This window comes from Delphinus delphis, chromosome 4, assembly GCF_949987515.2.
Source record: "Delphinus delphis chromosome 4, mDelDel1.2, whole genome shotgun sequence".
In the NCBI taxonomy this organism is placed as follows: Eukaryota; Metazoa; Chordata; class Mammalia; order Artiodactyla; family Delphinidae; genus Delphinus; species Delphinus delphis.
The window spans coordinates 25,849,993-25,877,805 of NC_082686.1; the positions used below are offsets into that span (position 1 = coordinate 25,849,993).

General features: G+C 37.2%; 1 protein-coding gene across 2 annotated transcripts in view; it reads left to right on the forward strand.

The window, feature by feature from the left end:
• Positions 1–21,162, forward strand: part of C4H21orf91 (chromosome 4 C21orf91 homolog) — a 31,451-nt gene extending 10,289 nt beyond the window's left edge. For both annotated transcript variants that reach the window (XM_060010453.1, XM_060010452.1), the window contains exons 3-5: positions 12,723–13,259; positions 14,264–14,326; positions 16,115–21,162. In XM_060010453.1, coding sequence (XP_059866436.1) covers positions 12,723–13,259; positions 14,264–14,326; positions 16,115–16,281 — 767 coding nt within the window. In that variant the 3' untranslated portion in view covers positions 16,282–21,162. The remainder of the gene's footprint in view (positions 1–12,722; positions 13,260–14,263; positions 14,327–16,114) is intronic.
• Positions 21,163–27,813: the final 6,651 nt, after the last annotated feature.

Consider the following 27,813-nt stretch of genomic DNA (forward strand, 5'->3'; position numbering starts at 1 on the left):
TGCTTTTACAGCATCTTAATTTAATCTCCACATTATAAAGGATATTAACATTCTGAATTTCAGATAAGGTGTTACGTGCAAAATGTATAAATGATTGAAATCAAAGTGGCTGAGTAACGCTGCAGAATTATCAAAATGTTATCAACTATAGTTCTAGATAGAGTGGATTTAAATTATTCTAATCCAGCTTGGCACACATTAGGATTTAGATAAGGGGAATAAACCCATTAAACACTGAGCCTTGGATTTATAGTTTGTAATAAAGGGGGACAGTGTCTGTTTATTTACAAAAAAATTTAAACTAGTGTATCTATTTCTGTTAGCTTTTTGGCATTACTGTCTCAACTGTAAAACAGTAAGGCAAAATAATGGTTTGTGTGTACCCATCAAAATCTGAATCTCAGAGTTAAAGCTATGTTCATAGCAATTTTTATACACATTGATTAAGTAAATATTAATTGAGCAACTGCTGTGTGCCAGAAATTGTTCTGGTAGCTAAGGATAAGGCAGTTAACAAAACAAACATAAACTTGTGAAGCTTACATGAGAGAATGGAAAAGACATCAGAATAAGTTATATGGTACATTGGAAGGCGATATAGGATTATTTGCCTTTTATGAAGAATAAATTCAATCGCTGATACATTTTTCCACGTATTACCTTACTTAAAATTCACAGTTAGTGTTTATTTCCTATATAATGTGGAGATTAAAATTAATAGACAGTAAAAACGCCTTCCATCCTCTAAAGTGTTATACAGATATACTTAAATGACATCTTTAATATCTAAAACTCATGATAACTGGTGTAATAATATCTACAATGAATTTAGTGAATGATAATTACTAGTCTGGCTTTTTTTTTTTTTTTTTTTTTTTTTTTTTTTGGCTGCGTTGGGTCTTCGTTGCTGCGTGCAAGTTTTCTCTAGTTGTGACTTGCAGGCTCTAGAGCGCAGGCTCAGTAGCCGTGGCTCATGGGCTCAGTCGCTCCACGACATGTGGGATCCTCCCGGACCAGGGCCCGAACCCACGTCCCCTGAGTTGGCAGGCAGATTCTTAACCACTGCACCACCAGGGAAGCCCCCAGTCTGTTTTGAAAACAGAGTTCACATGTTGAAGTTTGGTGTTATTGGAGGGGAAGTGTTTCAAAATTAACATGAAGTCCTCTTTTATTCATACTTCTATATTTTTATCTTCAAATATTAAAGAGGATCTTTAGTATCTTTAAGTGTTGGGAAAGATTTTAAAGGTTTTGTATTCTTACTACTTCCTCATTAACACTGTTCGCAGTATTTGCCCTGAGCACATTTCTGTTATTTAGTATTAAAGTATCTTTTATAATCTTGACCAAATCTCACCAGAATAATTTCAATATATCAACCATCAAGTTTCAATTCAATGTCAATCAACATTTTGGCTATATTTCTACTACAAAGTAGAATAAATACAATATAATAAAATATAATTCCTATATAGTAAATCAGACAGTTCTCCATAAAACTCAGCCTTAGATTACTAGTGTATTTACTAACCAAATGAAATAGCAGTCGTAAGTATCTGCAGAAAGAAAATATCACAATTCTCGGTAGAGACTAATTACAGAACAATTTAATTTCATGCTTCTTACATTCTGTCTCTCTTTTCTACCACCCACTCTTCCTTCATTTATTTATCCTCTCCTTCATTTGTTTTGTCGTATATTGACACATCATCTTGCCTACCTACAGTTATCTTCTCCGTCGTAACCTGGCAGATTGACCAAAAAGATGATTAGAATGGCAGAAATGCTCATGTCGCCCATGTTTAAAAAAGAGAAAAAATCAAGGGAAAAAGCTTTCCTCTCTTTCCCTTAAGCCATAGTTCTTGAAAGAGCAGTGTTCATTCATTGTCTCCCTCTGTCTCTCCTCCCAACTTAATCTTCCGTGCCCCTGTAACTGGCATACCTCCTATGCTTTCATCATTGACTTCCTAGTTATCAACACAATAAATAGGTTCATGTTCCTGCCGTTTTCAAAATCTGACATTTAACATTTCCCTCTTTTTTGAAACACTCAGCTCCCTGGGTTCTGTGATAAAATATCTCGGGCCTCTTATTTCTGCCCTCTTTTCTTCCTAGGGTCACTGCTTATTACAGGTCCCTGAAATACTAGTGTTTCATTGAATTCTGTCCTTGTCTTTCTTTTTTTCTCATATCGCACTCATCTATTTCTTTCACTGCATTGGCTTCAGCTGTACCTCTGTAAGCTAATGGAACTCCACAAACATATCACAGGCCAAATCTGTCTTTTAAGCACCAGACTTATCAATATACATCCAACCACCTGCTGGACCTCTCCATTTAGATATTCTACAGCCGTCTTGAATTTACGTTTCTCAAACTAAATTTCTCTCCTTATTTCCATATACACATGCATTTTTATTTCCTTCATCTTTGGTTCACATGGAATTCCAGGCCCTATACCCCAGAAATTTTGTTTCAGTAGGTCTACAGTTGAGATATTTTGTTTCAGTAGGTCTACAGTTGAGTCTAGGAATTTGCATTTTAATAAGAATCCCAGCTGACTCTTATGCAGGTGGTTTCAGGACCAAACTTTGAAAAACTGCCCTTAGCGAATGAATGGTTCCAGTTTCTTCAGGACTGTCCACATAAAGTTGTGTAGATGCAGTGAGGAATTACGGCTGAAATCTTACCTAAGCTCTGCTTTTCAAGCCGTGCACCCTGGCAGGGATGGCTTTTCAGTTCTCAAAGGCAAATTGGCCTGTGGCCTTGCAGCAACGCTGTTCCCTCACTGCTTCCCTCCCACCCACCCTCTCCATGCAGTCTGTCCCTGAGTCCTGTTGATTCTCCCCAATCTGTTCCTGACTTTTCATTCCCACTGCTATACCTTTGACCAGGCCTTTATTCCTTCTTACCAATACTACTTCAAGACCCACTTAATCAGTTTCATAGACTTTATCCCCCTTTCCCCATCGCTACCGCACACCCCTAGTTCTCTCTCAGTATCACCAGAAAGGTCTTTAAAATGCAAATCTGAGCATGCTGTTCATTTTCTTAGAACTCTTCGATTCCTTACTATTTTCATCTGGTTAGGCTGTTAACTCCCTAACATGACATGTAGGACATTTCATGACCAGGTATCTGCTTAACTGGCTACCTTGACCTTTCATTACCCTTCCAAAGGCACTCTACAAGCCAATCATTTGTGCACGCTGTCTCTCCCTTCCTCTCTTTTCCTCCATTTCTTTCTCACTTCCACACTTTTGTTTATCTAGTTCCCTCTGTTTTGAACCATTGACTTCTTCCTCCAAGTATGCAACTGCTTAACTTTTGGAGTACATGTATTAAATAGAGGTGATGTTGCCTGTGTTCACAGTGCTGCTGCGAGGATCACAGAAAGATGATGAATATAGGAGCTCTTTGGTAAATATAGTATGTGATGCAAATGTTCGTGTTGATTTAAATTGAAATATAGAAGGGTTTTGTTTTCATCTCATCTGAAAAGATGAAATTCTACTGAAAAGATTACTATGATTTGTTTGTATATTGAACAACTCCTCCGTTGGCAAAATAATTCATTGTTTTATGTACATTGAGGAGGTTTGACTTTATCCTGAGTTTACCTTCTTATGATTTGGCTTTCAGTAGATTTTTCTGCTCTAGCTGCCGTAATTTCCTTCATGTAGGAGCTGCCCAGCCAATCCTTTCCCCACAGTTTCTTTCAACAGTATGAATTCTGTTCTTGTATCAGTGTCTTTTTCCCTCATTCCCTTTGAAGTCTTCCGGGTCTCCAACAAGGATTGCCAGATAAAACTATACTGTCATTATAATCTTACTTTGGGGGAGAGGGACTTCTTGCATTTGAAGGTTATCCTTTGATAGATACATTGTTAGCCTAAGGAAATTCTCAATTTAAAAACATATTCAGAATATTGGGATATTTTAGGTATGTGTATCTTTACCATTTCAGCTGTAAATTTTTTGTTTTACTTAGTTCACTGGAACATACAGTACAAAACCTAATTTGTCTCGGACTAAGGAACACCATTTCCTTTCCCAGACCGAAATGTTTCCTTATGGGCATTTTTTTTTAATGTTTTAAATTTTCACTATTAAAAATGAGAAAAGATTTTTTTTCTCCCATAATAGTCTTTTTTTCCATTAAAAAAGCAAACTATGCCTATTACAGAAAAATCAAAATACAGGAAGCAAGAAGAATTTTAAGATTATAATCCCACCTATCTACCAATAATCTCGTAATATTTTTGGTATGTTGTTTTTCTAAATTATTTTCTGCATAGAGTATGCATGTGTGCGTGGTAAATTGTGTTTAAAAAATGAAATCAGGCTATATATACTATTTATAACCAGTCTTTTAATTTAATATATCAGAAACATCTTTTTCGTGTCAATAGGTAAAATTCTACTATGCTGATATTTTTGTAAAAGGTTTCATTGCATTGGACCATAATTTTTAAAACTTTGTTTCATCATGGAATGATTTTATTGTACACTAGTTCTCCAAACCCTTTGTTCTAATCAAAGTTCTTTTTACTCTAGAATTGCTATGATTCAATTATAATACACAGTCACAATATTTTTTTAATATTTTACAGTATGATTCATCAGTTATCACCTTTTTTTAATCTTTAGTTTTTCTAATCAAATGGTTGGTGAATTGTAGTGATTGTTTCCCATGTCTTAATTTTTACCATTTACTACCTATAGTAGTAATTAAATTATAAATGCCCTCAAATTCACTTGCTAGTAAATCTCTAATTAATAGATATTGCTATAAAGCATTTATATAAGGAATAGTCAACTAGAATTTCAGGAACAGTGATTCAAATATAAGCAGAGAAGTTGAGATGCAAAACAGATGTTTTATAAATAGCTGCAGGACAGCTTTTCATTTTGTTTTTCTTATTTGTAAGAAAATAAATCAGTCAAAACCTTAACTGGGCAGATGGCAGGCAGTTCAGGAGATAAAGGGCAGAGTGCATATGGCTATCACATTTCTGGCTTTTGAACCCATAAATTTCCTTTGTTTTAGTGGTTTATCCTCTTTCATCCAGTGTTACTATGAAAGCCTTTTTTCCAGACTGTCTTTTGTTTAGGTAATGTGTATATTTTTTAACCTTGCCTATTTTTAGGGAAGTTTTATTTAGGAGAAAAATGGAACAAGTAGAGGGTTACTTGGGTCAACTGGATTATTGACTTAAAATTTTTTATAATATAACTTTTAATTCTTTGTGCCACTTAAAAATTATAGCCTAAATATAATATATTTTAATGTGCTAGAAAAACAATTTTAGCTTTTTATATTCTGTGCTGCTGTGAGCTTAGTATCCTGAACATGGATAGCTTCCATTCATATTTTTTTCCAAGTACTCTTTCACTTCATCAATTACCTATGGACAAGCTGCCCTGTCCCATATGGTAACCTAACCACAATTTGGTTATTTAAATTTAAGTTAATTAAAATTAAAGTTAAAACTTTAATTCCTCGGTCATACTAGCTACATTTCAAAGGCTCAATAGCCACATGTAGCTAGTGGCTATCCTATTATATAGCACAGATTGAGAACGTGTCCATCTTCACAGAGAGTTCTATTGGACCTTTCTTGTTAAAACAGGTAGCTAAGTTTGAGAGCAGAACTGAGTGTGGATTGTTATTTTTTTGTACCCTGTTAGTAATAAACAGTTGTTATGTAGGTGTGTTTCCCCAATTTCCCAACCATTATAATGAAAAAGTAAAATTCACTGAGAAAGGTTTTCTTTTTGACACATCATTTGCAGTTTATATATCCATCAATAAAAGAACTCAGTTCTGCTGTGGCTACCTTGGTTATTTGAGGTTGAGATTTATCTTTTAACATCATCTCTCTGAACACTTTGCTGATTGAAATTTGCCCTTATAATTCCTTTATTGGATTAAGCTGCTTTGACCAACTGCTTAATCCTCTTAGCTCACACAAAAATTTTAAAATGGCATAAACATCTCCTAAGCAGAAATATGCTGTCTAAAGACCACCTGTTGGTATGTCTTTCTTTAAGGCAGTGATTCTCAAAATGTGGAAAAAGCAAGTTGCTGAACCCATCTGTATATCGGCTTAGTACAGTTGCCAGTAATACACTGTTGCGTATTTGAATACGGCAGACTGTAGGTGGCATGAGGGGGTGGGGAAAGGAGCACTGTTTATCATAGTACTCACTAAGGCACATAGGACAACTGGTAAAATTTTCCAAGAGGTAGAAGCCTGTCCTGTTTTGGGTTTAAGGAAGGAAGTAGGTGCTCCAACTATCCATCCTTGCCTTCCCACCTTCGGGCTGATCTGCCTTTTGTCAGTGACAGGATAGACAATCTGAGCATCCTCCCACTGCATGTGTGACCAGCAGTAGGTATAATGGTAATAACTCTTCTTGAATCATGGCTTGGCTGCTGCTTGATCGTCAAATGCAGAGTAGCCTGGTCGCTTTGGGTGTCAAAGCATCATTGGGACAACCATTATTTACACAGAAGCAATCCAGACCTATGTCATCACAGAGTCTGAGTATAGTGTGAGAGTCACTAACCAACATGGCTGCGGAGCTTGCTAGGTCACAAGTTCCTGCACACTCATGAAAGGAAGGATAAGGACTGTTTGAATTGGAGAGCACTTACCTAATGTTCAGGCAGTAGCTGCTTCTCATTACTAGCCAGTTGCTGTCAGATCTTCTGATTTTGTTTTTAAGAGAAACCAAGAAATTGAAAATTGTAAGTGAATCTTTAAGAAAAAGAACACTTGTAGGCTAAACTTAACTTGCTGCAGTATGGATCCAGACTTCAGGCTGTGGGTGTGCCACCTCTACTTACAGAACTTTTCCTCTAGTCATTTTATCAGAAATGGGAACCTGATCCTCAAAATCAAAGGCATAACAGCTCAGTCCTTTCATTCTTAGTACAACAAAGTTTAGCTCTCCCTCCATCTTTACAGTTAACAGTTACTTAAAGAAGTACATAAACATGGCTTAATATGGGCAACATGTAAACATGCAGGTGCTTGTCCTCCCTTTCCTAGCAACCAAGATAAGATCATCATAAAAAGAAAACACCTTAATTCTTGGAAAAGTCTTTACTCTGGGCAAAATGTGAGCCTCCATAAAAAAGATTTTGAAGCAGTACTGCGTGAATTGTTGCACAGATGTTGGTCATGTCTAAAGGCAGTGTGCTTAAAATTTCTTCACAGCCTGTTAACAACCTGGAACTTAAATTATAACTAAATTATCTTGTCTTATTTAAAAATTAAGAAAGAACACACAAACCCACCATTTGGAAAACTAATACTGCCAGTTCTCTAATTCTGGTTCTTTTACGTTTGTAGTAAAAGTCGAAGTGCTTACTCCCTTAGAGCTTTCCAGTCTCCTACTGATATGGTAACATGTATTACAGCTTTACGTCCAACTATTGGTTGTATTATATTTGCTCTACCTATGGAATACCAAATTATATGAAGCCAGTCCTTTGAGAAATGAAATATAGTAGTCAAATTCAGAAGGAATTTGACAGAGAGTAATACTCTTTGACAGAGAGTATATATGCGTAAGGCAGTCAGATGATATGATATTTGAGAACGTGTGAAATAAAAGGCATGTAACATCAGTGTAGTCGGCTGAGAGATGGTACTGTTTGACAGGACCAGCTAGGGAACCATCAGGGAAAGATTGCATAATTACCACCAAATCATAAATAAGATCTTCTTCAAGAGGCTGGGGGTAAAAGCAGAAGGTAATGGGACACGTCATAGAACTCTTAAGTGTTTTGGGTTTTGTGGCTATTTTTTAGTGCCATTGAGAGTATCATCCTGTGAGAGGAAAAATTATGTTACTACAATAGGCATATTAAATATATGCATGGAAATATCTTTGTTTTAAAAGGGTGACACTGATAGGTAGACAGGAAGATCTACATTTGAGTGGCTCTTGCTCTTTTATGAGTATAACCGAGTTTTCTTAAAGCAAATTGATCCTAAAGAGGAATTTAAAGAATAAAAATGGGGATAGCATGCCAGATGGGTTAGTGGGAGGGTTTTCAAAGTATGTGAGAATGGTGTAACAAAATCAGAAATGAAAGTGGGAAGACTTTAAAAAGAAAACTGTTGAATAGAAACAGCTTAACTTTTTAAAATACCACTGTTCATACAGAAATGTACTGCCTAGGGGCTTCCCTGGTAGCACAGTGGTTAAGAATCCGCCTGCCAATGCAGGGGACATGGGTTCGAGCCCTGGTACAGGAAAATCCCACATTCTGCGGAGCAACTAAGCCAGTGCGCCACAACTACTGAGCCTGCATTCTAGAGCCCATGAGCCACAACTACTGAAGCCCACGTGCCTAGAGCCCGTGCTCAGCAACAAGGGAAGCCATCGCAATGAGAAGACTTCGCACCGCAACGAAGAGTAGCCCCGCTCGCCGCAACTAGAGAAAGCCCGCGCGCAGCAACAAAGACCCAACGCAGCCAAAAATAAATAAATAAATAAAAAAGAAATGTACCGCCTATATAAATTTCTAAACAGCCTCTATCCAGAAGAAACTAGTACATACTTCTAAAAAATATTAGCAATTACAGTTGCCAAGTAAGGTCTTGGTTCTCTAATAATCATGAACTCAAGACACAGTTACATGGACATCTCTGTGTTATGTTTTAAAGATTTTATGATAGTTAAGGTGTCAATTATATTGGCCCTCAGAATTTTTATTAGTAAGGAAGTTTCAGTGCAATTTTTGTTGAACTGGTTTGAAAATTACTTATAACTCAGGTTCTCAAAAGTATCAACTTATTTAATTGCATTTAGATTCATTCCCTTTCAAAAGCTGCTGAAGAAATAAATGGTACTCAGAGCGGTTTACACTTGTAAATGCAATTAAAATTGTAAAGTCAGTTGGGAAACTCACTGGGATCTCTGATAATAGCAGTGGTTGTTACTCTTATATTCGAACTGATAAAGTGGAAAAAACAAAATCACTTCAGGAGTTTATACAATGACACCTATATTGCTGATACAAATTAAGTGGGCTACTCACATTCTTTTCTAGATTAAAAAGTAATTTGTTCAAGTATACGAAGTAGTCCGTGTATTAAATTTTTTGTTTCTTCTGCTACTGCATATTTTAAGCTATGTTTATAAGACAAACATTTTCAAATTGAACTTTAAAACTGATTCAAGTTTTAAATTTTTAGTGAGCTAAAGAAGTTACAGGTACAGATCCGGATGAATGAGCTACAGTATACATAAAATAGCCTTCTTGTATATTCACTGTATGTACATTTCTAATGAAAATATGTAATTGAATAGAAGTTCCTGATTTTGTATGGCCGATTGAATGATGCCACAGGAATGCCATTTCTGTATCAGTGCCACTCATTAGTTCTTGGGACTAATGGCACGTTAAACTATAAACATAGGAGTAACTTTACTGGAAGATGCCTTTAATTAACTTCTGAGAGCCTGGCCTAATTGCACGTCCTACTTACCTTGCTAGGATGGGCAAAACTTCATGGCAGTAGACCTCAAATAATAACTGGTAATAAGTTTTAGGTTTGTTTTTTAATATAATTTTAATTTTCCTTTATTCATTTAATTTTCCTTGAGTATTTGCTGTGTGCCAGGCACTATGACAATAAGGATGCATATAAAACAGATGGTCCCCTTTCTCACAGAACTTACCTTCTAGCAGGGGATAAAGGCCAGCGAAGAAGCAACTGTACAGTCTGGTGTGATTAACTCAGATATTACTGGTTAGAAAAGGCTTCTTTAGAGGAAGTGAGAACTAGATGGGATGGTGAGGAAGACCCAGATAATGTAGTGGGAGTAATAATGGAGTGAAGGAGGATTTAATATGCTGTACTGCTAGACTTTAGGGGGAAAAAAAATCTGTTAAGATGGACAGTAAAACATCTGGGATGGGGGTGCAGGGAAGAACTGTCAAGGAGGACACCCAGGTTTCTTCCTTGAGCAGGTGGTGGTACCAGACTCAGGAAGAAGATTGGGTTTGGGTGGTAAAAATGGAGGAAGAGGAGTGTCATTTAGGCAGGGTGAGTTTCAGAAGCCTGTGGGACATCTAAGTAGAAATATTTCCCACATTCAGAACTCTTCCTGACATGAATTTTTTTATGTCTTTTATAGGGGATTTTTCACCTGAGTGTCTGAATCGGAAATTTATTTTACATTTATGTATTTTCACATTAAATTGAATATTGTAGTTCTCTGACTTGCTGTTTATCTCAGCAGATTACCAATATGCATATAATCATGTGCTTACCGGGTTCCAAGCATTCATTTGGGGATTTAAGTAAAAGTTAAAAAATTATTTCTGGAGGACAAAAAGTTATATTACATGAATTACTAAGAAGCAGCGTTGGGTAAAAATATCTTTAAAAGCCCACATTAGTCTTCAAATAAACATCCATCATACTGATTTGTTGTTGAAGCTGTGGGGTACATCAGGAAATTTGTTTCATATAATTTTTTATCTTTTTTTAATACAATTTCTGAACATTCCAAATAAAATTTTAAAAACCCGAAAAAACAAGGGCTTCCCTAGTGGCACATTGGTTGAGAGTCCGCCTGCCAATGCAGGGGACACGGGTTCGTGCCCCGGTTCGGGAAGATCCCACATGCTGTGGAGCAGCTGGGCCCGTGAGCCATGGCCGCTGAGCCTGCGTGTCCGGAGGCTGTGCTCTGCAACGGGAGAGGCCACAACAGTGAGAGGCCCGCGTGTTTAGCTACATGATTAGTGCTGTGGCAGTGGACCGAGTGAGAATGAGACAGTTTACTGTTTCAGGGATTAGCTAGCCGTCAGCCTCATCTTAGGCCAGTGAGCCCTAAGAGAGTTTATAAAGAGTAAGGAAGCTCTTTAATGAATCCTCCAAAGTTAGTAAAGTAAGCAAGCTATCAGGTTCTCTCTGCCTAGCAGTAAGTATTAGAATCAAACAGCAGAATGGAGGTATTTCTTATTTTGTCTATAATTGATACTAACTACCTTTTTGTCTTACTTATGATATGAAACATGCATAATAACAATACTTTTAATATTTTTATTCTAATCAAGGTTTGTGAACTTCCTTTTTTATGTTAATTTACCAGGTTTTGAAATACAGCTGTGAGGTTTTGCACTTAAATATTTTAATTCTGCTGGAAATTTGACCCAACCAGACAATAACTGGTAAAAAATATGTATACACACAGTTGCAGTACAGGTACCAAAGGGGTAAATAAAACGTGTATGAAATTCTGTTTAAGTTCAGTTTTTACACTCAGTGGAAGAAACAAGGCTGGGATAGTTGAGTTTTCCTGGTGAGAGTCGTTGACTCTCGTCTGCTTAGACTGTTAGTGTTTAGGAGGCATGCCCCATAGCTTACTTGTGAGGGAACTGACAGCCCAGTTAGCACTGGTTTTGGCAGTCTTAGCAGGACCTACCATTGGCTGATGTTATGTCATTTTGGAACAAATTAGTATTCGCAAGCACTTTTATACCTGATTTGATGCCATTAAAGCACAAATACTTCATTATCTTAGTATTAGCCAGCATTTGCAGTTCAGTTAATAAAATTGTTACAACTTCAGTTTTTAAAACAAGGGGTGAATACAGAATGTAATTTTTTCTGACGAAGTCAGCTAAAACTTTTTTTTTAACCTAGCACCTGAGTGGCTCTCCACTTACTCTGTTTTCAAAGCTAAGCAGATTTAGACTGCTTAATTCTGGCAGGCATTAATTTTCAGTTCCACATCCCTTATTCACCTTCAGTACAAAAGCACTGCTGTTTGACCTTAAATGGTTTGAACTTACGAAAATGTATGAATGTATTCTATATTTGGAAGTGTGTTGTGTATTTGAAAAGGTATTCTGTATTTTAAAAAACAATTGAGATAGTATGCTTAAGCCGTACTAAAAAGTTGGGAAACATAAACATGTAATATGAATATTTCCATTATTTATGGTGCATAATGAACACTTGTGAGTTCAAGAATTATACTGGCTATTGTATCTTGGTAGACTGAATGTGTTGCTATATGAGTAATAATTGTGTGTAATGCATTTCTTTTAGAGATAAAATTATCTTGATAAAGTTTTAATAAGTATCAAACATGTGAAAACATTTTAGATGCTTTTCTTACTTAAAAAAATAAACAGTTCATCGACTTTTTGAGGCTTTTATTAATGTGTATTTTTCTGGTTCTGGTTTATCTTTCCCCAGTAAAAACGTAACTAATAACTTAAGTTCATGATTTACTGTGTTTTTTGTTGGGAAAAAAATTGTCAAGCATTTCTCTTATTGAGCCTATAATAGAAATTTTTTTCAAGTGTGTACTTCAGGAGGATTAGTGAAGAAAGCACTATAATATCAAGGCCAAGATTCTGTAAATGTAAACTGCTGGTTCAGTAGTATTTTTTAATATTATGCAACAACATGCCTCTGGGCTGAGGTTGAAATTGAATCATTAAGCCCTTAGAAAGGCTTTACTATTCATAAGAATTTAATATTTCTGCTATTCAGAATTTACTGAATAGTTAAATTGAAGCATAAATTATTAGTCTGTATTTTATATTAATACCAATATCCTTCAGCATTTTTCCTCTGATTTACAAATTATCAGTGACTGTGTTTTACTAAGATTTGTATTTCTCAATGCACCTTATAAAAAACAAAACTGTCTCAAGTCTTCTGTTTCTTTTTTTTCTTTAGGAATACCAAAATCTAATCTCTTGCACACCAAATCATTAAGGGGCCATAAAGACTGCTTTGAAAAATACCATTTGATTGCAAACCAGGAGTGTCCTCGATCTAAGCTTTCAAAAAGTACTTATGAAGAAGTTAAAACCATTTTGAGTAAGAAGATAAACTGGATTGTACAATATGCACAAAATAAGGATCTGGATTCAGACTCCGAATGTTCTAAAAATCCCCAGCATCACCTGTTTAATTTCAGGCATAAGCCAGATAAAAAGTTACTCCCACAGTTTGACTCCCAAGTACCAAAGTATTCTGCAAAGTGGATAGATGGAAATGCAGGTGGCCTCTCAAACTGTACACAAAGAATATTGGAACAGAGGGAAAATACGGACTTTGGGCTTGCTGTGTTACAAGATTCAGGTGCCACTTTATGCCACAATAGTCAATTGTGGCCTCATAGTCACAACCAGGAACAGAAAAAAGAAGAGACAGTCTCTAGTCCAGAGGCTAATGTCCAAACCCAGCATCCACATTACAGCAGAGAAGAATGTAAGTAAAAATAGGGAGAAAAGGTAAAGGTTGGAGTTTTGTTGGGGTTTTATATGTTTTATATATGTGATGTGTCAAGAATTTTGCTGTGATATTATAGATTTGGTAAATACAGTATTTAAATGACAGGTTCACCCTAGCAAAAAATGAGATGTCTTAAAACTCTTCGTCATTTCTTTGGAATATTCCTTAGTAGGTCCTAAACCATTGGAATTCTGCAGGCCCATCATTTGTTTTGCCATTTTAAATTATTAACGGAATGGAATCGACAACTGTGAATTGGAAAGTTCAGGGTTCATATAGTTTAGAAGTACAGCCTCAACCATTGACAAACACACACTGGCACGTTGCTAATCCCTACAAGACTAATTGGGGGTGGCATTTCAAAAGCAGAAATCTGACATTTCACTAAAGGCCAAAGGTAATGTGTGTACTTGGAAAAAGTGACTCATTCAGTCTGCATATTATTTCTTCAAAAACTCATAGAAGCTAAGATAATTTTAATTGACTTAAAATCAAGTGATCTTAGAGCTAGAAGGGCGCTTGGGATTCTGCATATGAATTATCTAAGGTTATATAGCTAGGTAGACAAATTGATTTTTCAAACTATTTCCATAGCACTTTAGTGTTTTTCAAGCTACACATCATGAAGCATGTAGTGCTTAAGCAAAATCAACTTGATGGGTAGTGACTAGCACTTTTTAAAAACTGAAACAGAATGAGAAATAGCAGAATCCATTGGACCTAATGCTAAGAGTTTTTCAGTGAACGTTTTATTACAGGTGGAGGTAGACTGGGAGTGAAATGTTTCTTACTGTGGGTTGTGGTCAGAACTTGAAAACTCAACACTTTAGGAGTTAATGAATGAATCTTGGGGCCCTGCAGAATGTTATGTGGGAAGATAAGTGCAAATATTTCTTTTAAATAGGATATTGTGTTGGTGGTGTAGATAACTTCTTTTCCCAGGTTGTCATGGTAATAATGAATATGTTTTCATGTTTCAGTGAATTCGATGACTCTTGGTGAGGTAAAGCAACTGAATGCAGAGCTCCGACAACAAATACAGGGTAAAGACTCAGTGTCAGTGCTTTTTACATGTGCAAATTTTGATACAGAAAATCCCCTGTTAGCTTCATCTGCATTTAAATTATGGGATTAGAACCTGCTGGAGTTTCCAGAGCAAAAAGAATTCTTATTATTATTCTTTATGAACTGCAGGTGAAATAGGTTCTTTTTTAGGTGAAAACGGAGACAACTTAATCTCCACCTCTTACTAACATGTTTTTGACTACCTACTATTGTACCAGGCACTGTGCACGTGTGCTCCTTAGCAGTTCTTTTAGGGCAGGTGGTATTGGCCCCGTTTTTTCTTAATTATTATTAAATTTTCTAAACACAAAAGTAATCAGAATAGTATAGTGGAACCGTTGACCCATCTTTCCCAGTTTCAACTATAATCAAAAGCATAGCTAATTTTCCTTCATCTCTGCGTGCACCCATTCCCCTCGACCCACCCCTACCTCCAGCATGGATTATTTTAAAACAAATCCCAGACAACATTTTGTTTTGTCCGTAAATAGTGTAGGATTTTCTCAAAAAAATAACATCATTTTTTAGGCAATCACAACCTCTATCACATCTTTAAAAAAAAATGGCTAGTAATTTGTTAACATCATCAAATAGGATGCTGAAACAGTGTTCAAATTCCCCAACTGTTTCTTTTTTTTTTTTTCCTGCAATTGATTTCCATTTAGGTGAGGAAACTAACTGTGCTTCAGAGACATTAAGTTGCTTGCAGTTGCTTTAGTTGCTTAGATCATGCTTTCAGTCAGTAACAGATTAAGGATTATAACCCCTGTCTTTTACTCCAAAGCTAGTAGTCTTTCTTGACCACACACCCTCTCAGAATAATAAGATAATAATAATAGCACCTTATATTTATCACGTACTTATTCTGCAGTAAGTACAAGTATGATCTTATTTAATACTCACAATAAACCTGTGAGGTGCTTACTTTCATTATCGAGGTTATATATAAGAAGAAATTAAAACATAGTTTAGGACTTCCCTGGTGGCGCAGTGGTTAAGAATCCACCTGCCATTGCAGGGGACATGGGTTCGAGCCCTGGTCCGGAAAGATCCCACATGCCACAGAGCAGCTAAGCCCGTGCGCCACAACTACTGAGCCTGCACTCTAGAGCCCGCAAGCCACAACTACTGAGCCCACGAGCCACAACTACTGAAGCCCGTGCGCCTAGAGCCGCACTCCGCAACGAGAAGCCACTGCAATGAGAAGCCCGAGCACTGCAACGAAGCGCTCACCGCAACTAGAGAAAGCCCGCGCACAGCAACGAAGACCCAAAAACAAATAAATTACTAAAAAAAAAAAAAACATAGTTTAAGTTACTTGCCTGAGACTCGTGAGAGTCAGAACAAGGATTCAAAACTCCGGTAGTCTGATTCCAAAGCCTCTTGGGGGGGGTTCCAGACCTGGGTATTAATGGGCACTTTACTGTCCATAAGTCATATTAGAAATTGATTGAACCTGTTTATCTGTTCAGATTGAGAAAAGTATCTCAGAGGTAGCTGTAACTGCCATTTCTGCTATGCATCTCTAAGTCATTGCTTGACTCTCAAGTTTCATTTGATGGAAAAAAGAAAAACAGTATTCCAGTTGGCTATGCAAAGCATACAACTTCCTAGGATGATCAAAACACAACCGTTTCCTTGGTTTCAAACTACTTTCATTGCAAACATTTGCCCAGTGCATTCATTTTAATTAAAGTACTTGAAATATAAATCATAGATTAGCTTTCTGTGTACTAAAAATGGAACTACTTTTTAAATCTTTACAGAAGTTTTTGAAGAGTTAGCCCACCAAGTGCAAGAAAAAGATTCTTTGGCCTCAGAGCTCCATGTCCGCCACATTGCCATCGAACAGCTTCTCAAGAACTATTCCAAGTTACCGTGTCTGCAAATGGGACGAACGGGAATGAAGTCACACCTACCCATAAACAACTGAACTCTAAACTTACACGTCCTTCCTATGGCCTGCCATTTTTTTGGCCTGCCGGGCATGCACACTTTGAAGAAGTTGAAGAAAGTTATGGTCAATTATTTTATGGTCATTAAATTTGCAAAACTTAAGGCAGTGTTTAACATCTTTGTCAAATAAAGCAGATCATTACATCCTAGTCTTCTAGGGTTAATCATTTTGGTTCATTTGGGAAATCTTTTTTCCCATAATTACTAAACAGCCCTCCCTAACTTTTACCGTATGTGACTACTTAAATATACTGTTAGAGTGTGACTTTGTTAAACATGGTTTAATGTAATTCACCTGTCAGAACAACAGAAGGTTAACAAAGTTCTTAGGTTAGTCTAAACTACTAAAGATAACATTTAAGAGGTAAATGGAATTCATAATATCACCTCTTATTTATTGAGCAATATTTTAATATGAAAATTTTATATATAAAAATAGTATTTTAGGTACCTTTTCATTCTGTTTATAAATGTGTATTTGAATGGCTCTGTATATTATATTTACACTTTCATGTGTGAATGTTACCCATATTTCAGATCACTGCATTTTATTCTCTTAATAATGTTTTTACAGCTGTTATCTTATTTTCCAAAGATAAATGTATTTTGGCATAGAAATCTATCTAGTTGAATTGTTTTGACTTCTAATAACTCTTATGAAAGAGGAATTAATAACTTTTTAAAGCAAGTATACAGGAAAATAAAAGACATTATTTTTTTCTAACAAAAACAGTTATGAGTCCAAGAAGAAAATGCTAATCTAGTTTCTGTATGTCAGCTTGTCTCCATAGAAGTAAAAGCCTATTCTACGTCATTATTACTTTCATCCTAATGACTTTGATGTGTTAGATTTGGACAGAATTTAAGTAAAGTCTCACTTCCAAGTCAAATGTAATGTCTATCTTCAAATATAATATGCCATGAAATTGTTGTCCTATCTTTGAAAAAAATTAAAATCATTTTGTGTACCACTTAAGATAAAAGTTCAAGAATCCTTCAACTGTCCAAATTCTGTTATCAACATCACTGAAAGTAGTGCCCAAAGAAAGCATTTTCTAAACTTTAGAATCCAAAGGAAAAGAGAAGATTGCTAGTCACAGAAAAACAGTACTCTTAATTCAAAAAAAAAGTCCATTTTTAAGAGGATACTCGTATTGCCTATCATGTTTCCAAAGAATTTTGAACAAATAGTTTGTCTCAAACAGCTAAATAAGTTTTCAAATAATATAGTAAAAGCTATAACCAATGCAGAATTAAAATGGGCTCTAAATTCTGTTTTCAACTAGTACTTAGAATGTATTTATGAGGTAAGATCCTTTGCTTGAAAGAATCCACAGAAAAGCCCATTAACTTGGCAGTTTCACACATAAAGATATGAATAACTTCTGCCTTAAATTTGGCAGCCTGCCCTGGTTTGGGTCAGATTTTAGTCTTGAACACAAAGAGTATTTGACTAAGCAAAGAAACACCTCAATCTAGTAGAAAACAACTTTTTGTAACGCTAAAATGTGTTAAATTTGCCTGAGGATATCAATTGATATCTCACTGATTTTGTTTTCTTTGAAATATGACATAACTGCTTTTCGGAGGGAGCTTTTGAAAGATGTTTTCAACTTCTCTCAATCCTTTGAGTCACCCAGAATGAATTTAAAATCCAGGGAGTGGGGGCTTCCCTGGTGGCACAGTGGTTGAGAGTCCGCCTACCAATGCAGGGGACACGGGTTCGTGCCCCGGTCCGGGAAGATCCCACATGCCGCGGAGCGGCTGGGCCCGTGAGCCATGGCCGCTGAGCCTGCGCGTCCAGAGCCTGTGCTCCGCAGTGGGAGAGGCCACAGCGGTGACAGGCCTGCGTACCACAAAAAAAAAAAAAAAAAAAATCCAGGGAGTGGGAATGCATTGCCTTAGTTGTGATAAGCTTTAATTGAATGTGTGCAATATCAAAATCTATAAACTATAAGTTGAATAAAGACATTTCCTGATGAAGCCGATAAGTATCTCAGTGCTTCGTTGTTATGGTCAGATTTTCAAATTTGACTTTACTCTTTTTTGACATAATTCATTAAGAATCTTCCCAGCCAGGGTGCTTCTACACATTTGTGGTTCTATTTAGGTCACTTAGGGACAGTCGTAAAAGTTTGGGATGTGTTGCCTTTGATGTAAGTAGTAGCTTGTTGCCAGAACATGAGCCATATGGTGCAGTCCCAAATATAACAGTGTTATCCAAAGAAAGTGTTTGCTTATTTCTTAGAGTTTCTGGCGAATTTATAGCATTACTAATGAGTTTGGCACAATTGCATGGGGGCGTATATACCAAGGTCTTAATTGAGGAGTCTAATTTATTCCATTTAGATATTTCTTACTTAAGCCCTTCAAAGGCAAGGTGCTCTTAAAAAATACCTGTGGTGCTGGTACTCGCACTAGTACTTAATTTGGAAGGATATCCTAGTTAAAAAAAATTTTTGAAAAAAGTATTTTGCACAGCAGTTTATCCAAATATTTGGTAAACTTATTTTATATTCCTATGTTAGTTTTCTTGAATATTCAATTATTGTATATGCTAAAATAAGGGTAAGGGATAGAGTTGAGTTTTCAGAGAACATGAAATACCGCAAATATTGGTTACCATGCTTGGCTGTTTTTCTGCAGAGTTGTTAGTACTTTTTGAGGAAGTTTAGAAGAAAACCTCACATATACCTTTAGTTTCAAAAATGGTAAAAAAGGAGACTGCTAATCAGCCATTATTGACATCTTCACAGCTTATGTGACTAAAGGGAGTGAAATAAGACTAATATTTTTTTCACTTTAGATTTCATAATTAGACAAGTTGAATTAAGTTTAAAACATCTGTTGTTTAAAGTTATTTTGACCACACAAGATTGTTCTCTTTAAAGATTTAAAATGCTTGCAGCCTTTTATTTAAGCTAAAAACGTATTTACTTTGCGATTATTATCCTTTGATCCTAGTATTTAGTATCCAAATTAGTCTTTTTTTTCTTAAAGGCATGCACTTAAGAGACCAATAATAGATGATGCATGCAGGCAGCAGGATAGTGTTTCTTTCCATTATGTAGTTGCTTACACACAGTGTTGGAGCAGAGAAATGTTGTTAGTTTTTCAAATTATATGTTCATTTCACCACAAAGTGCCCATTTTTATATGCATTTGAGGATTGTTTTTAAAAGAAATTCATGTTGGAAAGTGATTTCAGAAATATAGTCAAAATATATTCTTTTGTTGTTGGCATCTTGACAAGCATCTTGAGATTTCTTGGGTTTTTTATTTTACTGTATTCTTTACCACTGAAAATGGTTTAAAGTTCATTCTTTTTTGTTTATATTTTTTTTTTACCTAGGTGTTTACAATGTTGAGGCTTTCGGTCAGTTTTTGCCACATTTTGGGGTTTTTTTTAATATTTTGGGATGAATGTGTTAATGTTTACCAGTTTTGGCTTTATTTTGTTTTGTTTTGGAAGAAATCTGCTAGTGTTATTAATGTTGTAAAATGTAATACAAAATGTATATGCTCAAAACCTCAGTAGGAACTTTTAAAGAAATTATTTGTGTAGCTTAGTAGGAGGTTCAGGTTAGTGACCATAAAATTAAGTTACGTGACATAAAAAATTTTCAAATGGTACAGTGTAAAGTTCTTGTAGTGTTATTTTTATGCTAAAGTAAGATATGTGAGTAATTTTAAGTACTTAATAAAAAGTTTAGTACTCTACAAATAGATTTTTTTTAAATATCTTTTGTTCAGATGTGGCTGAAAAGCAAAGATAATTGATTTCATTTCAGTGTTCAATTGCATTTTTAACTTTAAGTTGGTGGAAATAATTATTTGAGGAAATTTGTGGTGGTGGGGTGGGAGAGAGTTTATTACCAAAATAATAAGGTAATAAGGCTCTGGCACAAGTAAAGGTATCTTGGAGGGGGGCTGTAATACTGTGTTTGGAATAACAAGGTTCTGTCCAGCGTCTTAAGTATTTTCATTCACTTCATCCTTTCATAACTGCCCTTATGATAATGTAGTCTAACCTATTAAGCAGCTTGGTCACCTTGCTATGAACCATATCATAGCAAGTCTCTAGCGTTGAGATTTCTTGAGCACCTAGTTTGTAACATATGCTTTTCCTATTCTTTTTAGTTTAAAATAATCCAGATTACTAATGCATTTCAGTGATGTTGAATTAGTCCGCAATTTTAATCCTACCAAATTAAAAAGTTTAAAAATCATGAGGATGAGTATTGCCCTCCACCCTCCCTTCAGAAAAAGTGTTAGTTGAACTTCCCTCAACTGCACAGAAAGCAAAGGGAATTTTAGTAAATGTGTGTTTCTTCTTTCAAACGTGTAGAATGTTTATTTCCATTCTACTGCCTCCAAAAGAGGCATTTTAGGAAGTGTTCAGTAGTGACTTCTGTTAAATGCCATTCATACTTTTACAATTTGTGTGTGTGTTAATGTTGCTTTAAACTTGAGTAGAAATTCGTACAAAATTGTCTAAGACCTTTGAGAAAAGAAAATGAAGCTGCAGTGATGAAAACCAAGTTGGTTTCAAAAAAGTTTATTTAGACATTACTTGGCTGTTATATTTTCCTTTTAAAACTGCAATAATTTATATATTTGTATTGCTCTGCTTTGGAACTGTAACTACATATGCTTGTCTACTATTTTTAATTTTACAACAATAAAATAAATATTTTATTATCTGCTAGCTTCAGTGGATATTTTTGTGTCCGTATATTTTCTTTAAATTATTGACCCAAATGAAAAGTTTTGTTTTTCACGATTAGGGAGTCTATACTTAGAATTGTTATCTAACAATTTCTTAATTTTTTGTGAGAATCTTTCTTTGATACTTAATATTCCCTCTGTCCCAGGAGTTCAGAAGCAGAAAATAAGATTCCTGTGGCTTTCTAGATGTCTATACAACTTTTTAATTTGGAGTGTACTTTTTACATACAATAAATACACAGATTTTAAGTGTGTTGTTTGAGTTTTAATAAGTGTATACAACTGTGTAACCATCCCCTCTTTGGGCCCCTTTCTAATCTCTTCACTCTCCATTTCCTTTCCACTGTTCTGATCTCTATCACCGTAATTTGCATTTGCCTGACTTAGAACTTGACATAAATATTATTTTACAGGATGTGCTCATTTGCTTCTGGCTTTTTTCACTCAGCCAGCTGCTCTGAAATTCATCTGTATTAATGCAGGGTTCAGTAGTTCATTCCCTCTTTTTTAGCTGACTAGTCTTTGGTGTGTATTATAATTTGTTTAGCCATTCATCCTGTTGATGGACTTTTGAGTTGTTTCCAGTTTAAGGTTATATGAATAAAGCTGTTGTGAATATTTTTAAGTTGGCCTTTAAAAGGGTATTAAAATAATAAAGTATTCAAAATTACTCATGGTTAGCACTATGAATCTGAATTTTGTTTTTAATTATCATTTTTCCCACAAATGATTTTTAAAGTAATTTATATACCTTGTGGTAATAATTTGAAACTAGGAAACAGTTGTTCAAGAGATAAGAGGAAGATTACAAAATAAGGGATGTTTGAGCATTGAAACATTTAATGGGTTGCAAAGAATACTGATCGTCCTTGAAGGTCTCTTCAAAGTCTAACAGTCTAAGACCACTTTGTTTTCCAGAAGAGGCAATGAAGACCAAGAGAGTCTGGTTTGGAGAAAGTACTGGAAAGAGTGCCAGACCACAAATGAAGTTGTTCTCCTATTTAGCTTTAACTGCTTTGTGACGTTAAGGGAAATTAATCACTTAAATTTTTCTAAGCCTGAATTCACAAGCTAGAGCCAACAGTTGGTAAAATGTAAGCCTTCTGCTTCATCATCTTTGTTCCTGCACAGGTTCTGAGCCTTCTCAAGAATTTTCAAAGTACTTGTAAAATGATTTGTTCGCCCTCATTTTTAAATGTCATTACAGGACCCAGAATTCTTTGTAGGTGTCTTAGAGACTGGTAAGTAGGTGTGAGTAGGATGAATAGAAAGGAGGGGGAGCTGCAGGCAGAACGCCTTTTAAATCATTTATATATTGGTGTTCTAAATTATTAATTAAAAGGTTTTAAAAGGTTTTATCTTTGGAATCTGATCTAGATGATGTCTTAGATCCCTTGTAAAGTTCCACACGACTTGCAAGTTTACATCAGTGTATTTTTCTCTGGAGGAGTAGGGGCGACATGTGCTCTGCATCTGAATCCCATTCCAGTGTTCAAATGGCACAGACCACTTTTACCTGTGGAAGCAAAAACTTCACCCAACCTCCCTTGCAACTTGGACACTGCACCCTAATTGGCGAAGCAAAGAAACTGGGTAGGAGAGGATCCACGCTGAGAGCAGCAGCGTCTAACTATCACTAGGGGAAACATCTGGTATAGCCAATGGGGACAACAGGTAAGCTCCTAGCATCTGGTGTTGAGTAGCCATTGCTCTGAGAATTTGGCCATGAACCTATTAGCCGATGAATCACCTTTGTTGCTGCCTGGTTTCCAAGCTTCCTGGGCAATCTCTACCCATTGAATAAATTCCTTTTCAGCCTAAATCAACCAGTTGCCTTCTCTGGCTTGCAACTGAGAACCTTGTTACACCTCATTTCAGTGCTCTCCCGCTCTGAGATCTTACAGAATTGGTTTCTAAAAGTGAACTGCTGAGAGCCACCACATAGCTGAACTATCCCTCAGGACCACATGGTCTGCCTTGGGTTAGCTGAAACTGATGCGAAGGTTCTAAAGAGAAATTAAATCTTTTGGTAATGTAGATGTCTGTTTTCCTGTTTTGTTTTGTTTTGTTTAAAGGAATTTTGCCTTTTTTAAAAAAATTTTATTTATGGCTGTGTTGGCTCTTCGTTTCTGTGCGAGGGCTTTCTCTAGTTGCGGCAAGTGGGGGCTACTCGTTGTGGTGCACGGGCTTCTCATTGCAGTGGCTTCTCTTGTTGCGGATCACAGGCTCTAGGCGCGTGGGCTTCAGTGGTTGTGGCTCGCAGCCTCTAGAGCGCAGGCTCAGTAGTTGTGACTCGTGGGCTTAGTTGCTCCGCGGCATGTGGGATCTTCCCGGACCAGGGCTCGAACCCGTGTCCCCTGCATTGGCAGGCGGATTCTTTTTTTTTTTTAATTAATTTATTTATTTTATTTTTGGCTGTGCTGGGTCTCCGTCTCTGTGCGAGGGCTTTCTCTAGTTGCGGCAAGCGGGGGCCACTCTTCATCGCGGTGCGCGGGCCTCTCACTATCGTGGCCTCTCTTGTTGTGGAACACAGGCTCCAGACGCGCAGGCTGGCTCAGTAATTGTGGCTCACGGGGCTAGTTGCTCCGCGGCATGTGGGATCTTCCCAGACCAGGGCTCGAACCCATGTCCCCTGCATCGGCAGGCAGATTCTCAACCACTGCGCCACCAGGGAAGCTCTGTTTTCCTGTTAAAAGTGTTCATTGTTCATTGGTGGGGTGACTTTGGAGCACTTCTCTCTGTCCTCCACGAATTACTGTAAGTGCTCACAGTTTGTATCTACAAGGATCTTGCAGGAAGTGATCTAATACAAACCAGTGATGATCATAACTTTAGCTCTGAGCTTGGCCTGTGTTCTCCCTGGTCATACGAAATGACCCCGGCACAGTAAGCATATGTTGAATGAAGGAGTGAATAAGACTTCAGAGGCAGCACCAGGATTGCATGTTCTCTATGTCAGTAGTTACAAAAAAAAAATGTCTAAGGCCCTCATCCAGTGACTGAATACTGCACATTCTCTTCACATACCCCATTCTCCACAACATTGTGACTCTATTTTAGGCCTTTGATGACTAGTACTTATTCTGTCTCTGTTTCTCCTCCAAACCAGTAGTTCTCTAACTTTGAGCTTCATGAAACATACGTCACGTGGCTGCACATGCAGAGTTTCTGAATCAGTAGATCAGGGTGGGACCCAAGAATTTCATCTAACGAAGTCCCAGGTGCCGCTGATCCTGCTTTTTTACACAGCACTTTGCAAACCACGGCTCCAAACCATCCGCTGCCCCAGAGTTTACTTCCCAAAAGATGTGATATTACTATTGTACTTCCTTCCTCAGCCTTTTATAGATTACCACTGCCTGGAGAATAAAAATCAATCCTCACAGCTCAGCATTAAAAGACTTCACCATTGGGTTCCCAGCTATTTTCCATTTTAATTATTTCATCAAATTGAGATTGTGTTCCAGGAACTCTTAACAAACCCTGTAGGCTTTGGGTCTAAGAGATATAAAAGCCAACAGAGCTATATTGGCCAACTGAAAAGGATTCTGCCCAGCAATTAAATAAGGATTGAAAAAGGTCCACTCGATTTAGCAACTAGGAATTCAATGAGAACAGTTTTACTGGAACTATGGGAGCAAAAGTAGATCATAATGATTTGAAGTGTGTGTGGGCAAGTAGGATAGTGGATTTGGGGTATGAGCTCTAAAAAGTCTAACCATAAAATAAAGTTGAGGAAGTCAGGATGGTGGGTCCAAGGTTTTTGTTTTGTTTCAAGTTGGGGAGTATCAATACTTAAACATGAGTAAATACTGAGAAGACAGATCTAGTGGAAAGGCTAAAGATGGAGAGGCTGCAGTAATCAAAGGAGTAAAATACTGAAGAGGCAGAACAATGTGGCACACCTAGAATGAATTGTCTTTGAAGAGGCCAAGGATCATCTCAGGCTTTGATATTGGACAGACGGTAAAACTGCAGATGAAAGTATTTGAAGGAGATTCGTTGGAGGGTAAGTTGAGAAAGTGCCTACCTGGCTGTTTCTATTCTCTATGAAAGAAAAGGAAAAGATGATGGGGTCAGAAGCTCAAGGGAAGGGGTGAATAGCTGCTTCTTGAGGAATGAGAAAAGTCCTGGCTACAACTGGAAGGGTTGCCAGACTGTTTAGATGAGGTGGAGATTGGCACCCATGACTCACCATTGATTGAATTTCTCTAAATTTGCATTCAGATTTTGTTACTGTAAATACCTACAGAGATGGAGTATTTTTGCAATTGGAGTAAACTAAACTGAGAGCACTACTGAAAATAAATCAGAATCTGAAACTCAGATAAAGTTGTGGCTCAAAAATTCACAAAACTGGGCTTCCCTGGTGGCGCAATGGTTGAGAGTCCGCCTGCCGATTCAGGGGACACGGGTTCCTGCCCCGGTCTGGGAGGATCCCACATGCTGCAGAGCGGCTGGGCCCGTGGGCCATGGCCGCTGAGCCTGCGCGTCCGGAGCCTGTGCTGCGCAACGGGAGAGGCCACAACAGTGAGAGGCCCGCGTACCAAAAAAAAAAAAAAAAAAATTCACAAAACCCTACCCAATAGATAAAATTTCAAGTGTGTGGAAAATGAGAAATTTGAAAAGATCCTATAAATAGTATGTAGGAAACAAAATGAATTCTGTAGCTTTAATTTAAGCAATAATTTCCAAGCAATTATTTTCACTTGTCCTCTCAGTAATTGGTCTTACAGGCAAGAGTTGACTAAGGCTGTTTTGAAGGGCAAGCCCTTATAGGTCAGTTGGTATCAAGCTTCAGCAGAGGAAGGTGGGGAAATGCGAAACCTAGATAAAAGGAGGTTTATGAGAGGCCATCCGTACACAGAACGTGGAAGAAAGCCAGGGCATAGCTAAACACTGAGTTTCAGATCTGTAACTTCAAAGCAAAGAAAAGGAGAGGTAAAAGGAGAAGGGCTGTTCTGGGGGAAAGAGTTAACTGAAATGAAAGTGATGACGGCAGAAGAGGAAGTTTTAATGAGCAAGGCCATTGCTCTACTGAAATTCGGGAACTTGGGGTCTAGCCCTCCTCTGCCACTCCTGGTCTCCACTCCACCTCTCTTAGCCTCTGTTATCTCGCCTGTCAAAAGTAGACTTGAACATTGTGATCTTTAGGGGAACTTCCAGCTCTTACACTCTGTAAGGATAATGAATTTTAAGAAACTTGCAAGGGAAAATTTCCTCGGCCTCTGCATGAACAGCAGAACTGAGCTGAAAGGACATCAAGGAAGTGTGGTTTCATGAAGAAGGAACAGTGAGGTGCTTTTACAACAAGGTATTTCTATGACCATCTGAAAAAAAAGAAGAGACGGCGGAATGAACATGGCTCATAAACAACTCTACCATTCTCTAGGTACTGTTTGTGGAAAGGAAAAAAGGACAGTAAGTCTTGACACCTCATCACTTTCCCACATTCTCTTATCAGGGAGAAGTATTTGGGGAGACTGTTCTCTTAGGAGTGACAGTAGGGCTGTTCTCCCACACAATCAGAATCTGGGTCACCCCGAGCACAACTCCTAAAGACTGGCTCAGACATTTCCACCTGTGAATGGAAAATGAAAAATGTAAAGTCAGTGCAGTAAGCTGTTTGGTAGGACATGATTTCTTCAATTAATAGAACTCCTTTATTCTGAGATTACTTCTTTCCTATTATGGGAGCAGAAAATTGTTCTTTCCTTCATGAAGTGATAACAGTAGATGATTAGTTTTCATTTTTATTTATTTGTTTGGTTTTGAGTCCTTACTGGTAAAAATTAAAACCACAATCTTATGTTGGTGCATTATTCAGAGCTCTGCAGAGAAACAAAACCAATACGGATAGGTAGATAGGTAGCTTGGTAGGTAGGTAGGTGGACAGACAGAGAGATGGGGTGGGGAAGGGGTTGATTGATTTTAGGGAATCGGCTTACTCAATTGTGGGTGCTGCAGGCTGGAAACTCTGGCAAGAGTTGATGTTGCAGTCTTGGACCTAAAAGCAGTCTGGAGGCAGAATCCCTTCCGCTTCAGGGAAACTTAGTCTTTTCTCTTAAGGCCTTCAATTGATTGGGTGAGGCCCACCCACATTAGGGAGTTATGGAGCATAATCTGCTTTGTACAAAGTCTACTGACTCAAATATTAATCATATCTAAAAACTATTTTCACAGCAACATCTAGACTGGTGTTGAAACAACTGGGCACAAAAGCCAAGGCCAGTTAGCACATAAAATTAATCATCACAATGGATTCACATGTTTATTTTAATATTCCATGAATTTAATAAGTCTGGAAACCATGGATCCGGCGTTACCTCATCCAGGCATCTGCCTCTAAGCAGCACTACCCCAAACCCCTCAGCTCAGGTCTCTGATTTCCAGAGAAGGAAGTGTACTCAAGAGGTTCTTGTACTATTCTGAATTTTTCCATGTGTTCTAAGAGGGCTTAGAGGAACAGCTTTTCATCATTTTTTAAATAATCCTTTGTGTAAGAAAGACAGTTATCTAATTCTCTTTTTTCTCTTAACATGGTGTTGGTCTTAAATTATTTGAAGACCGAGTTTTATACAAAAAGTAAAAGATGTATATGGCCCCTAGTAGATTCAATACGCAGTGATTTTAGATAAATCACTGAAGGTTTTATAACATTGAATATTTGGTGTACCGCTCTTACTCTCCTTGCTCTCTCCTACCTCCACCCCCAAAATAACTCTCCAGACAGTTATTCTGCATCAGAGAAAGATATCACTCAATCTCAACCACCACCAGC